Source organism: Gossypium raimondii, chromosome 2, assembly GCF_025698545.1.
Source record: "Gossypium raimondii isolate GPD5lz chromosome 2, ASM2569854v1, whole genome shotgun sequence".
Taxonomy (NCBI): Eukaryota; Viridiplantae; Streptophyta; class Magnoliopsida; order Malvales; family Malvaceae; genus Gossypium; species Gossypium raimondii.
In genome coordinates, this window is record NC_068566.1 from 42,102,873 (window position 1) to 42,116,397 (window position 13,525).

The following is a 13,525-nucleotide window of genomic DNA, read 5'->3' on the forward strand; positions in this document are numbered from 1 at the left end:
TGTTTCCATTGATGTTTTGCATCTGGTAAGGAAGATCTTTGGTCTTTCTTGCTTTCTTTTTTGGGTTAAGAATTTCTAGCTTTGATCTGAGTTTATGTAATTACTAGGATTTGTGTGGCTTTTGTCATGCTCTATAGAAAGAAAAAGCTTTCTGTTGTTTTGACATGAATATGAATGAATTAGCAGGATCATGTCAAGGGAATTATCTCCAATGGCAGCTTAGTGCATCCGGAGAAAGAGCACATGTGTGTTTGTCTTCTTTCTCCTTTCCTTAACACTACCTCTCTTCCCTACTCTTCCTTACTTACCTTCAATTCCTACCTTTTAGTGGTGGGCATGGGTACTCCTGATTCCTGATTTAATAACCATTCATTAATGTTATTAGCATTATTTTTTGTTTGCTGATGCCTGTTATTCAAGATTGAATGAGTGGCTAATCAATAATAGCCTGTGAAGATGAAAAACCCCTCTGTTCCTTCTGTGCTCATGCAGTTGTACTTATCTCTTTCCATTTTGGAATTAAACACTATTTGTAGTTGTTAATGTAGTTGTGAAATCGCGTAGCAATGGTTTAAGGGACTAATTGTTACAATCTAAATATTTTTCTTTAAGATCTAGACAACTATATCTGCTTTTGGGAAGTAAGCTAGTAATTTTCATTGATACTATTATACTAGAGAATAGTACTTATTTTTCTTTGGGAACAATGTAATCTACAAAGTATAATCTTCATAGTTCTTGCATTTGTAGTTTACTTCACTTCAATTTACTTGAAGCAGCTAAAGCTTTATGTTTTACCTTGAAAAGGATAGTGATTGTATCTGATTTTTACTCAAAAGATGGCACAGTTATTTATCACATAATACTTGATAAAATTGAAATTTGAGCAGCTTGAAGTGTAGCTTTTTTTTTTTAAAGATTTCAGGATTCTTAGCACATATAGGTCAATTTTTTCATCCTTTTTCTTTTTATGCTTTACTTCATTCTAGTACTTTGGCAAAATATTAGATTTTACATGTTCTATAATTTTTGTTAACATCATTAGAAAATTTGAAATGATGCAATTGTTAAGGTGTATTCTGTTAATATGTTCTATTATTTCTGTCTCGATGCTTAAGACCTGGTATGTTGAAGTTATCTCCATTCCTTATTTTCTGGCAGGTTTGTTAGTGGAAATTATAGGTTGTAATGACTTTTTGGAGTCCTTTTACTTAATTTATTTTCCATTTATCTTTCTAAAGGAGTTAATAATGCAGGTATTTTCAGCTTTTGGATTTGTGCATAAGATTACTACCTTTGAGAAGACAGCTGGATTTCAGGTTAATGAATTAAATCTCATTCTTCCTAGATTGATTGGTTTGCAATTTTTATCATTTATAGCTTGTTTGCAGTTTTTGATCTGTTTAATTACTTGACTTGTGTTCTTTGTTTATATATAGTCAGGGATATATATATTGAATGGGGATTGATGCTATTGAAGCAGGGGAGACTCCATTTGACTCCTATATATTCTAGTTCCTTTGAGGTACTATTTTCGAGTTCCTTTCACTTTTTTTCTGTTCTAACTTTGAATCTACTGTATAATTTGATCGTTATTGGGAATAATTACATGCATTTGTTTGTGTTTTTTTTTTTGCTTAAGCAAGTGTTAAAAGCCTTGGAAATTCGGTTTGTGCCCTACAAGCTTTAAGTTATAATGTTTTTGAGTTTAGATGTTTAGGTAATTTCATTGTGTATGACTTAAAATTATAGTTAGTAATAATATTACTAAATAGTGTGTAAAGCATGCTAAATGATAGGTCCAAAGATCAAAAGATAAAATGTTGCTACCTAAGGGATAAGGTTAGTATATCATTTAGAACTAGACTACTCAAAAGAAAAGCAATAACAATAACAACAATAATAACAGTGAGTGACGGCAAACCATCTCACCCTGAAGGAAGAACAACACTTTTTAATCAACCATCCAATGTTGCAAACAATCTGCACAAAGCCATTGCCTCCAATTAGGTCAAAACATCCATCCTTTTACTTTTAACAAAGAATTTAACTTCGAGGAAAAATGTTTTAAAGAATAAATATACCTTGCATCACTATACAAATTACTATCTGAGAGTGCAGTAATTAATGTAGACTTCCCCTGTTAATTGAGAAAAAGAGTAAATGCTGAGCATGAGAAAATAGAGGGAAAAAACACAAGATATCTCTAACTTGTTAGTCTGATTGAAGAAACAAAATATCCTAAGCTCCCACAACCAAGAACAAAGCAAAAAATAGGGGAGAAACCAGCAAAAACGAGGGACAAACCAACAAGAACAAGGGAGAAACCAGCAAGAACAAGGGGAGAAACTGCTGTTTTGTTTCCAAATCTGAAAACAAATAAGATTGGGAAAGAAATTAGTTTAACATCTAAGGATAAAATGGTAAAATAATAAATTAAAGTATGGGTATTTTTGTCTTCTAAAATACCTACTGCCCCAGCTAGAGCTGACTGGAGCTTTTAGCACCAGTGGAGATAAGGTCATCGGTCTTGTGAAGCGTCTCAACATCTTTGGAAGCCAAGACATCCAAATAGCCAAGCAATTCACTATGGTGCAGTGAGATTGAAAATCAAGCTAAAAAAGTTCAACGCACTGTATTGTGTTTGAATCCAAAGGAAGCCTAAGAATTTTAAATGAATGCAATTATTTATCATGATGTTGTTATCAATCTTAAATTGGTATAGAATTAATTTGTAATACTAACTCAATCAACAACCTTATTAATATTAAATTTCATTGCACACGTATGCGTGTGGAAACTATATATTTAGAATACATGTGTGCGTTTCAATCAATAACATTATCAACATATACAATTGATGGAGGTAATAAAGTATACATAATATAGTTAAAATGTAAATATTATATTAAAATAAAGTTTTGGTTCAATGATAAAGTTTATATTTTAGTGATATAAATAGCACAAGTTTAAATCTAACTACAAGCAATTCTTTTATTAGCTTTTTTAATAAAAAATAAAAGTCTAATATACCTTGAATAATATGACATTTTAATTATGTAAAAATATTTTCATAATTTTCATAACTAAATTGATAGCAACATTAAATTAAATAAAGAAAAAAATAGATCTCTTTTGTGCTTTTCCAACTTCCTTTTTTCTCTTAATTTTGTATTCAATACTATTATTTGATTTTTTTGATATTTTTAATTTTATTATCAATTCCTTTTTTATTGTAAAAAGAGATAATATAAAAATAAGACATGAATAACAATGGAATATATCTCTATACTAAAATGGAGTAAAAAGTAGACCAAAACAATATACAAGTAATGAAAGAATGTTAAAATCAAATCCTATCTACGTATACCGTGCTCTAATAATATGAACACACATGTATTAATCCTATATAAAACAATGAACAACCGGAGTTGGTGTCACTTTCCCCAGCTTCAACTCCAAATCCACTCCCCAAGACGTCAAACTCAGATCTAAAGATGGATCCCTACCATCTCCGGTCGATTTATTCATCTCCGGCAACAAATCCCGAGTTACCAACCCGTCATTCAGAGCAGCCCTATGTCTCCTCATGTGACCGCCGAGAGCTTGACCAATGGCGAACTCCAGCCCACAGATCGAACACTCGTGGGTCTTCGGCTTCGTAGGCGAAACCGCTAACTCTTCATTGTCTCCTACCGTTAGCTTCGGCTTCTTATGACTCGCCCTGTGACCTCCAAGTGCTTGGAAAGATGAAAACTTTTTATTACATGTCTTGCATGCAAAGACACGACCAGCAACCTGGTCGGTCTCCCCAACTCTCGATAGTAACATCAAACAATCTGCCATATCCATCGCATCAATATCTCTGCCTCTCTTCATTAATCTGAAAACTTGTATAAAAAAACTGAAACTTGGAACACTGTAAAGTATGAAACTTTGGGTTTTGCTGTTGAAATCTGAAAAGAAACTTGGATGAGAGGAACATTGGTTGGGGGTTTTGTATTTATAGATTTCAAAAAGAACTTGGGGGCTAAGAAAGTAAAAGAGTGATGGAAATTTTGAAGCCGCCATCTTCAGCACGTTGGCGTCACCGCGTAGCCAAGCAGGTTAAGAAAGAGTCGCTTTGAGGCAACTCGGTAGGAACCTTCCTTACAAATTCTAGACACTTATTTGTTATTCGTAGTGTTGATAGTGTTATGTTACTTGCATTTCATACACATGTTCGCGCGTGTACACCACACCCCTATGTTTTTTATTATTATAGTTTTTTACTAGTTGCTCAAGTTGTTTAGTTTGTTCTTCTCTTCTAGTAGTACATTAATATTACATGTTAGCATATTATTAGAAATAATATTTTAAGAAACTCAAATATTTTAATTATTTTCCTTTAAAAACACTCTAATTAATAAAAAATATTTTTAATAATGTGTAGTCAATTAAGGAGTTTTAATTAAGAACTAGATTATATTGAAATAAAAATATAAAAATATAATTTAAGTTAATAAATTAATAATAATTATTTTTGTATAGAATGATAGTTTTTAAGAAGTAGTAGTTTGAAAAAGAGAGGTGTTTTTCTTAGTAATTAAGTTTTTAAAAAAACATTATGTAAGACAGAAAAATTATTTTATAATAACTAATAATCCATTAGACCTAATCATGAATCAGGTTGTTGCTAAATTTTAGGTTTGATTAAAAAAATGAACTTAAAATTTTGCTCAACCCCGATCCAGATAATAATGCTAAATTTGAGTCCGACTCGCCCATATTAAAATTTTAATATAAAAATAAATTTAAAAAATATAATACATCAAATACGTTAAAAATATTAAAATACATGTATCCTAATAATTTGCAAACACATTAAAAAGAATCTTTATACTTAAATAAGACAAACATAGTTGCAACTTAGCAAGCAAATGCCTTTAAAAATAATAGTAACAAAATAATAGTAATATAATAGTAAAATGACAATAAAATAATATCAAAAATTATTTTTAGGCAAGTTCAGACATTATTTTTGTCTAAATTTATTTTTAAATCTATATTTTATTTAAACTCTTTTACTTTTCGGATAACTTAATTCTCCACCTCATATATACTTATCAAAAGTAAATAGACGGTTCCTGCGATTCCAACAAGATAGATTATAAGATGAACACATAATGGATAAGCCGAACATTGAGATTCTACTTACAGCATTTTCAAGATTGATGTTTTGTTTAAAAGAAAAGGAAAAAAAATTATGTTTGTCGGTCACGCGTTAGTGACGCGTGGGAGTGTTGAAGTGACTATTGTAAGAACAAGGCTTAAAATGGAAAGAGAGAGAACGTGCAAAGAAAGTGGACAAGTAGTAGTTAAAAGACTTCGAGTGAAGAAAGAAATGGTATTCCTTCCGATGCAATAAACTAATTGAAAAAATATTAATATAAAATTATGATATAAATTGTTGAAAATATAAAAAAATAAAATAAAATTTATAACCCATCCCTTAACTAATTACATTCATCTAAGAAAGATTATAACCCTAAGTTCACGTATTGAGTTATACAATAAGATTAAATTAATTAATCAAAATCATCTTAATATATAATGTTGTTATTTCAACGCCGTCTGGCTCCAAGGGTGAGTTTCTTAATTTCACACTCTCTCTTTTTTCTTGCCATTTAGTTTCCTCCACCTTTTGGGTTGGTGGCCAAATCTCCCAACATAATTAATCCATCACTTTCCTAGCTATTACCCCTAGTTTTAATGTGAATATTTCCAAGCATGTGTTCACTATAATCAATGGAATCCATTAACTAGTAAAGACTAGAATTGGAAGGAGATTTCCATGTCACGCTTAGTTTCTTTTTCCTTTTAAACCAATGGTAGCAATTTCCCATTGATTTACGACTGATATTGATGTTTATGGAAACTTAAAACCCTATACCTAACCACTTTTGTACACATTCACATTTTTTCCTAGGAAAATTGTGATTTGAAGTACAATGACTTGGACGAGGAAAAAGAAAGCGTTTTGGGAAATTTGATGCGAGTTTATTGTGGATTTTTTTCTTTATTTCTTATGGGTTTAAGTCTAATTGTAGAAAAATGCTTGATAAATTTTGATTTTTAATAAAATTATAATTTGTACATAATTATTCATACATATATTTAACTTCTTTAAAAAGTTTCATCTTTGTTTAATTATCACAATTATGTGGACATGTGGTATTGATTTTGGTTCAAGTTTGCATAAACAAATCAAGTTTTGAATATTTTGAGTTATTTCGGTTTAAATCAATTACAAATTCAAGTTGGTTTTGGATTTAGATTTGTTTTTGGCTCAACTTATTTGGGTTTAAGCTCGGATTTTTTTAGGTTGGATTATTTAGAGTTTAAGTTATTTCAAATATGTGTTATTTAGGCTGCTTATTTGATCGGTCATTTTAAATTTAAGTTATTTTGAGTTTAAATTGTTACAGGTTTATAATGTTTTAAATTTTATCATTTCAAATTTAAAATACTTGACAATTGTTAATTTTTTATGATAAAATCAGATAATTATATCTATAATTTGGAGGCTAGAACAATCAAATCCAGGTGCAACAATGCATGTTCATTATTTAATGTCCTAATATTCGTCTTTTCTTTGTTTTCGACTGAAACATGGTTAAACACGAGATTCCAACTTCCAACACGCTTTATAGATTGTACAGTACACTAAGTAATGCAACTACTGGATAATATTAAAAGAATAATCTAGTTATTCTATTTCAAATTCCCAATTTTTCCAATTTTTTAAGAACTTAATTCAGATATTTAAAATGATGTCTATTTTTCTATTTAAAAGTCTATTTCTTGTAGCAATTGGTAAGCATTAAGCCATTTTAATATATATATATATATAAGTTGCCATGGAACTTGCTTCTCAAAACCCATAGAGTTATTAAAATTGCAATTCAGTCAAAGAAATGAAAATTAATGAGAAAAATAAAATAGAGGCTTGCATCATTGTAAGGGTTATAACCTCAACTTAACTACTTTCTAGATGATCCTTTCAATGAAAATTAGCCCTTGTTACATAAACAAGTAAATAAACATGTATAAAAATATGATATAATATATTGTTAGGAGAGTTTTACTTGAATACCATCCTTTGGTTCAAATAGAATTATGTTTAGACCATAAAATGAATTGTTAAGGGCATACAAGGTGATACTGTGACGACGATTTATAGGTTTAATAGAGCAATACCGCGACGATGGTCTGCAGGATCTATGGGGCGACACCATGACGACAATATACAGGTCTTACGGAGCGACACCTTAAAAAAGGTTTAATGTGTAAAACCATATCTCGACTATGGAAACCAATAGAGTCTGCTAGGATATTAAACATGGGGTTATAAGGTGTAAGACCATAGCTCAACTATGGCAACTAATGGAGTCTGCCAAGACATTAAACATGGGGTTACAAGGTGTAAGACCATAGCTCGACTATGACAACCAATAGAGTCTGCCAGGACATTAAACATGAAGTTACAAAGTGTAAGACCATAGTTCGGCTATGACAACCAATAGGGTCCGTCAGGACATTAAACATGGGGTTATAAGGTGTAAGACCATAGCTCGGCTATAACAACCAATAGAGTCCACCAAAACATTAAACATGGGGTTACAAGGTGTAAGACCATAGCTTGTCTATGACAACCAATAGAGTTTGCCAGGACGTTAAACATAAAGTTACAAGGTGTAAGACTATAGCTCGTCTATGGCAACCAATAGAGTTTGCCAGGACGTTAAACATGGAGTTACAAGGTGTAAGACCATAGCTTGACTATGACAACCAATAGAGTCCACCAAAACATTAAACATGGGGTTATAAGGTGTAAGACCATAGCTCGGCTATGGCAACCAATAGAGTCTGCTAGGACGTTAAGCATGGGCTTAGACTGTATAAGTCCATAGCTCAGCTATGGCGTCAGGTGATGTCCGAAAAAAATGTTGGGCCAAGAAGATGACAAGACAAGGTAAGAGAGATCGAAGTATGATCCACTTAGAGAGTAACATGAACAAGCGAGTACGGTGCGTCTAAGAACACGGGTAAACATGATAGCCCAAAGATCAACCAAATTACGAAGATAAAAAAGGCGAGTAGGAACATCTAAGAATGTAAGTAAGTTATTGACGAGGGATAACTAAGTAGATGTATGAGTCCATGAATTTTAGCGAGTACACCAAAATCGGGAGTGATAGTGAAATGATCAAGCGGAACCTAAGTCTAAAGGTTAGCGGATAAAGATTAACAAAAAACGGGTAAGTCCGCCAAGAGCTACCTTGGATGGACAGTCCGTCGAGAAGTAGCGGAAGATATGGTTCGCTAAGAACTATTTGCTAATTTAAAATTTTCAGAGGTTTGAAACAAGGTGAACTAGCAGTTTAAGGTTAGTTGTAAAGTATGACTCCACCAGGATGATGGGGCTTTTAATCAGTTAGCTTAACCTCATGACTAAATTTGTGGGTTTGGACTGAAAGGTGGGTTAAAGTGGAAAATTCTTAAAACTAATCTAGTATGGGATGAACGAATTATGATAAAGATTCGAATTTAAGAACATAAGTGAAAGTCAGCCAGTAGTAGGCAACAAACCTTATTCCCAAGCGTATGGTGGTTTATGAGAGAGTAAACTCGTCAAAGTATAAGAGAATCTGAGATGATATGGAATCAGGCTAGAGCCATAGAAGACCATTTTCGTAAAGGTCATGTTTACGTCCAGGATAGAGAAAAAATCTGCCAGTGATGAACCGCAAAAAAAGGGCAAGGTGTCGACCACGCTGGTGAAATCTGTGGAAAGCTAAGGATAGACAAGGAGTTGTAACACCCATAACCCTTATCCATCGCCAAAACAGGGTTATGAAGTATTACCAGACTTTACAAAATAAATACGAACATTTTATAACATTTATTAAACATATCAGAAACCAATCATAAAAAAATCATATTGTCCCTTGTATGAGCCCTCGAGGCCCAACATACACCTTAGAAGTGAATCGGGACTAAACCAGATACTCAGGGAATTTTTTTCCGAAATCTCAAAATTTTTCTTAGATACAAGGGACACAAGTCCATATGGCCACGCATGTGTCTTAGGCCATGTAGGCATTCGACGTAAGGCACACGGCCGTGTCCCAGCCCGTGTCCACACTCGTGTAACTCTCTAACTTGGGTTACACGGCCAACCACATGCCTAGGTGCTAGGCCGTGTGAAAGGTGTAGGGGTCACACGGCCAAGCCACACGCTTGTGTGCTAGACTATGTGTAAAAACCTGGGCATTCTGTCTCGAAATTTTAAGATGCAGGGGACACACAGCCAAACCACATACCCATGTGCTAGGCCGTGTGTCACACATCACTGAGACACACACCTGTGTCTCTTCCCGTGTGGACAAAAATAGGTCATTTTGTGGCCTCTTTTCTCACCCATTCTTGATTTCAACCTACACATATCAGATTTCATACATATAGACCATAACAAGATCTCTAAAACAACCAATTCCTAACTCTAATATGGTCATATTATCACATATATTCTAACATTCTAATTAGAACATAAAACAAATCACACATGCAACTACTTATATCAACATGTTTTACCAATTTATTCATCACTAAGCCTAGGAACTATCCATCCATTAACCATACTAATACTTATACCAAACATGATAAAACCATACATATATAAGTTAACTTGAAACATAAACAAAATGTAATTATTGACATTTATACAACCATTTCAATCCCTATACATGCCATATAAACCATAATATGTATTGCAAAATCTACTGGATGGCTCAATGTGTTGATCCGACTACCTGACTTCTCGAAAATCTTCAAAGAATATTAAATAATACAAGTAAGCTTAATGAAGCTTTGTAAGTTCGTAGGCTTTAAACATAAATCTTACCGAACACACTATAACAATTCATTTCAATATATATATACATCGTTCGATATACATTTCCTGCCAATCACAACTTCAGTTGATGAATTCACTTATTTTAGCTCAATATCAATAATAACTTTAAGTCTTTGAACATTAATTCTATATGTCACTTACCAACCCTTGTTAAATCAGAGAACGTCTTACAGATATGAGTACATCGTATACATAAGCCCGAAGGCTGCACAAAAGCACATAAGTGCCAAACAGAAACCCATAAGGGTTGAACGAAAGCTCGTAAGAGCTAAACAGAAACCCATAAGGGTTATACTGAAGCTTAAAAGAGCTGAATAAAAACCCATTAGGGTTAAACGAAAACTCATATGAGTTAACTGAAGCTCATGAGAGCTAAACGGAAAGTAAACACGAAAGTTCGCAACAAATGCTGAAACTCGGTTTACTTGGGTATTTTGTCGTCAATTCATCCTTTGCACAGAGCGACTGTACTCAATCTCGCGTTCCGTTCGTTTCGAACATTCAATTCAATTTCATAACTTTAACAATAATGTTATTTTTAACAAATGATTTGAATAAATACATAATACCATTCATCAATTTAATATATAACATTACAGTTTAACCATATGAACTTACTTGGGTTAAATTATGGAATTTGTAGTAGTTCAGGGACTATTTTGCTAATTTCTTTTTTCATGATTATCTACGGGCTCTTGATCTAGAATATAAAATTATTCATTCATTAGCAGATATTTTAACTCTAATTCACTTCACAATTAATTCCTTCAATTTTCAAAATTACACAATTACCCTAACTTTTACAATTTTTACAATTTAGTCCTCACCAATTAGCCTATCAAATGATTCTCAATTGATAATTTATTTAAATATTATAAACTATCATACAACCTTTGATTGACAGAATTTTAGTATCAAAACCTAATATTTAATCTTTTCACAATTTGATCCCAAAATCAATTTCTATTGAAATCACTTGATAAAATCATCATATAATAAAATTAAAGCTCTAAATCCATGTTAATTCATCACAAACATCCAGCACTCATCAATTGTAACTTTAAAATTACCCATGAAATAAAAAACTAATGACATAATTAGTTGGACCTAATTGTAAAAGTCTCAAAAATATAAAAATTACAAGAAATAAACAAGAATTGAACTCACATGGAGTAAAAATATGAAAAACCAGCTTTAGAAGCTCTCCTATGGTTGTTTTTGGCTGAATATTGATGAAAAAATGTCTAGAAATTCAATTTGGTCATTGTTTTATTTTTACCTTAATTACCCAAATGACCATTTTGTCCCTAAATCACAAAATTTCAAGATTTTTCTCTGCTTATGCCGCCTCAGCCTTCTAATAGGTGTCTAATTGCCTTTTTGGTCTTCCTTTATTCACCACTTAAGCTATTTAATCACTATTTCTTTAATTAACAAGTTTTGCACCTTTTTCAATCTAGTCCTTTTTATTTAATTAACTGTCAAAACGTTAAAATTTTCTAAATAAAATTTAATACTAACTCAATGACACTCCGAAAATATTTATAAAAATATTTACGGCTCGGTTTATGAAATCGAGGTCTCGATACCTCATTTTTTAAACCACTTAACTTAGTACTTTCTTCTAAAACACAAATCACTATTTCAAAAGTCTTCCTAAAATAATATTTAACTCATAAATACTAAATAATAAAATTTTCAAACTCACTCGTCGGATTTAATGGTCTCGAATCACTGTTTTCGACACCACTAAAATTTGAGCTGTTTCAAAATCTCTGTTTAAAACTTTGTTTCTTAAGGATTTTGAATTATTGCTACTGCTTTGTAGAATTTCACTAAGTTCATTTGAACTTATGTGCTTGCTTCTTGTTTGCAGGACAATGTTTGATTGGGACATCAAGTGGAGGGACTAAGCCAAGTGCCGCCGTAATTGAGGGATAGACGTGGAAGTTGTACATGCATATAGAAAGACTCCCTTAGAGGCCACGCCTCGAGGATTAAGTTGAATGCAACAAATTTAAAGTTTAAATTTAGAATTGTAAATACTGTTAAAATTGTAAGACGAAAACTTTTAAAACTTATATTTATTGATATAGTTTAAAGTGTAAATTAAGCATTTAAGAATGAAATAAGAATAGAATTCAAAATCTTTTAAGTTAATTGGGTCTTGGTATCATTCAATACCGAGACCTGGTGATTGGGTCAGGTATAAGGTGTTACGCAATCATACATGAGTATTTATACAAAAAGCTAACTGACTAATCAGCTCTTTAATTACATAGCAGTCACTAACAAACTAATTGTTACTAACTAATTAACTACTACTTAACTGATACTATTAACTACAACTTGATATTACATAACATGATACAAGAGATTTGAATCAAAATTATTATTGAAAAGATAAACATTCAACCAATAAATCATAACTTAGGTTCAAACTTAATAATAGGAGTTTTTTCTTTCTTTTTTTTTGGTGAATTTTTCTTTCTTTTTAAACAGGGATAGGAGATTCCCTTTTAAATGTGAATTAAACAAGTCGCTAGAATTTTCGTAGTTTCAAAGTGCATCAATTATGTAATGTGAATATGAGCACATAATTAAGTATAAAAGTTTTGTTCAAAATATGACTATATTATTTTATGTTAGTGTTTGATATATTGATACACAAATAATTTTAATAAAATTGTCATGTACCCTTTTTTTAAAAATATTTTACTATACCCTTGTAAGACAGTTGTCAATCCTTAACTTTATTTGTGGAAGCTAAAAATTACACAGTGTACCAAATATTATTTCAGCGTTATGGTAAGAAAAATATGGTAAAAATAAGAATAATGTTGTGAGGTTGTTTAAGTTTGAATATAATAAAAATACAAAAGCTTAATTATTAATATGTGAAAAGAAAAAGCATAGAAAAGTCAAAGATTTGAGGAAACATGAGTACCGTATGGTTGAATAAAATATTAGAATTCTCAACCAGCCAGCCAAAGAGGGGAATCCCCCATTTTTGTTGTTGCTGCATATTATAATGTAATGTTCTTCCTGCAATTTTTGACTATTGAAAGTAAATAAAAAAGATTATGGCAAATTTCATGGCAAACTAAAAAGAAAATAGGGTAACTAGAGAGAATGATTTAATTGAGTGTTAAATCATATTAATTAGAAATGTGGAATATATATTTTAAACATTTTTTTTATTAATTTAAAATTTAATTCACAAACGGTGTTGGATTAATGGCAATACCGTAGTGAAGAAGTCAAAGTGGTTGAGAGTTAGTTAACACCGGTACAGCCTCAAGTACAAACGACCTGGTTGTACTTTTGGGGGAGTTTATCTGCTGTGCTGCTGCCTGCATGTTGATAGTTGATAGGTCAGGGATAGCATGGTTTTGTATTGGTGGTTCCATCTGATCTTCGACAAGATGCAGCGTCTGTAAATGGATTGGGGTTTTGTCAACTGAATCATCTTTGGAGTAGTAGAAGATTTATACTCAAATCTTCCTTCTTCAATTCACATTACTTTTGGGCAACCTCTGCCTACGCTTTTATAAAAAAAACAAAAAA

The 13,525-nt window shown here is 31.8% G+C and overlaps 1 protein-coding gene across 1 annotated transcript; it reads right to left on the reverse strand.

Moving 5' to 3' along the window:
• Positions 1-3,268: 3,268 nt before the first annotated feature.
• On the reverse strand, positions 3,269-3,983 carry LOC105788879 (zinc finger protein ZAT12). The gene has a single exon (XM_012615945.2). The coding sequence runs from the start codon at positions 3,877-3,879 to the stop codon at positions 3,406-3,408; it is 474 nt and encodes a 157-aa protein (XP_012471399.1). The 5' UTR covers positions 3,880-3,983; the 3' UTR covers positions 3,269-3,405.
• Positions 3,984-13,525: the final 9,542 nt, after the last annotated feature.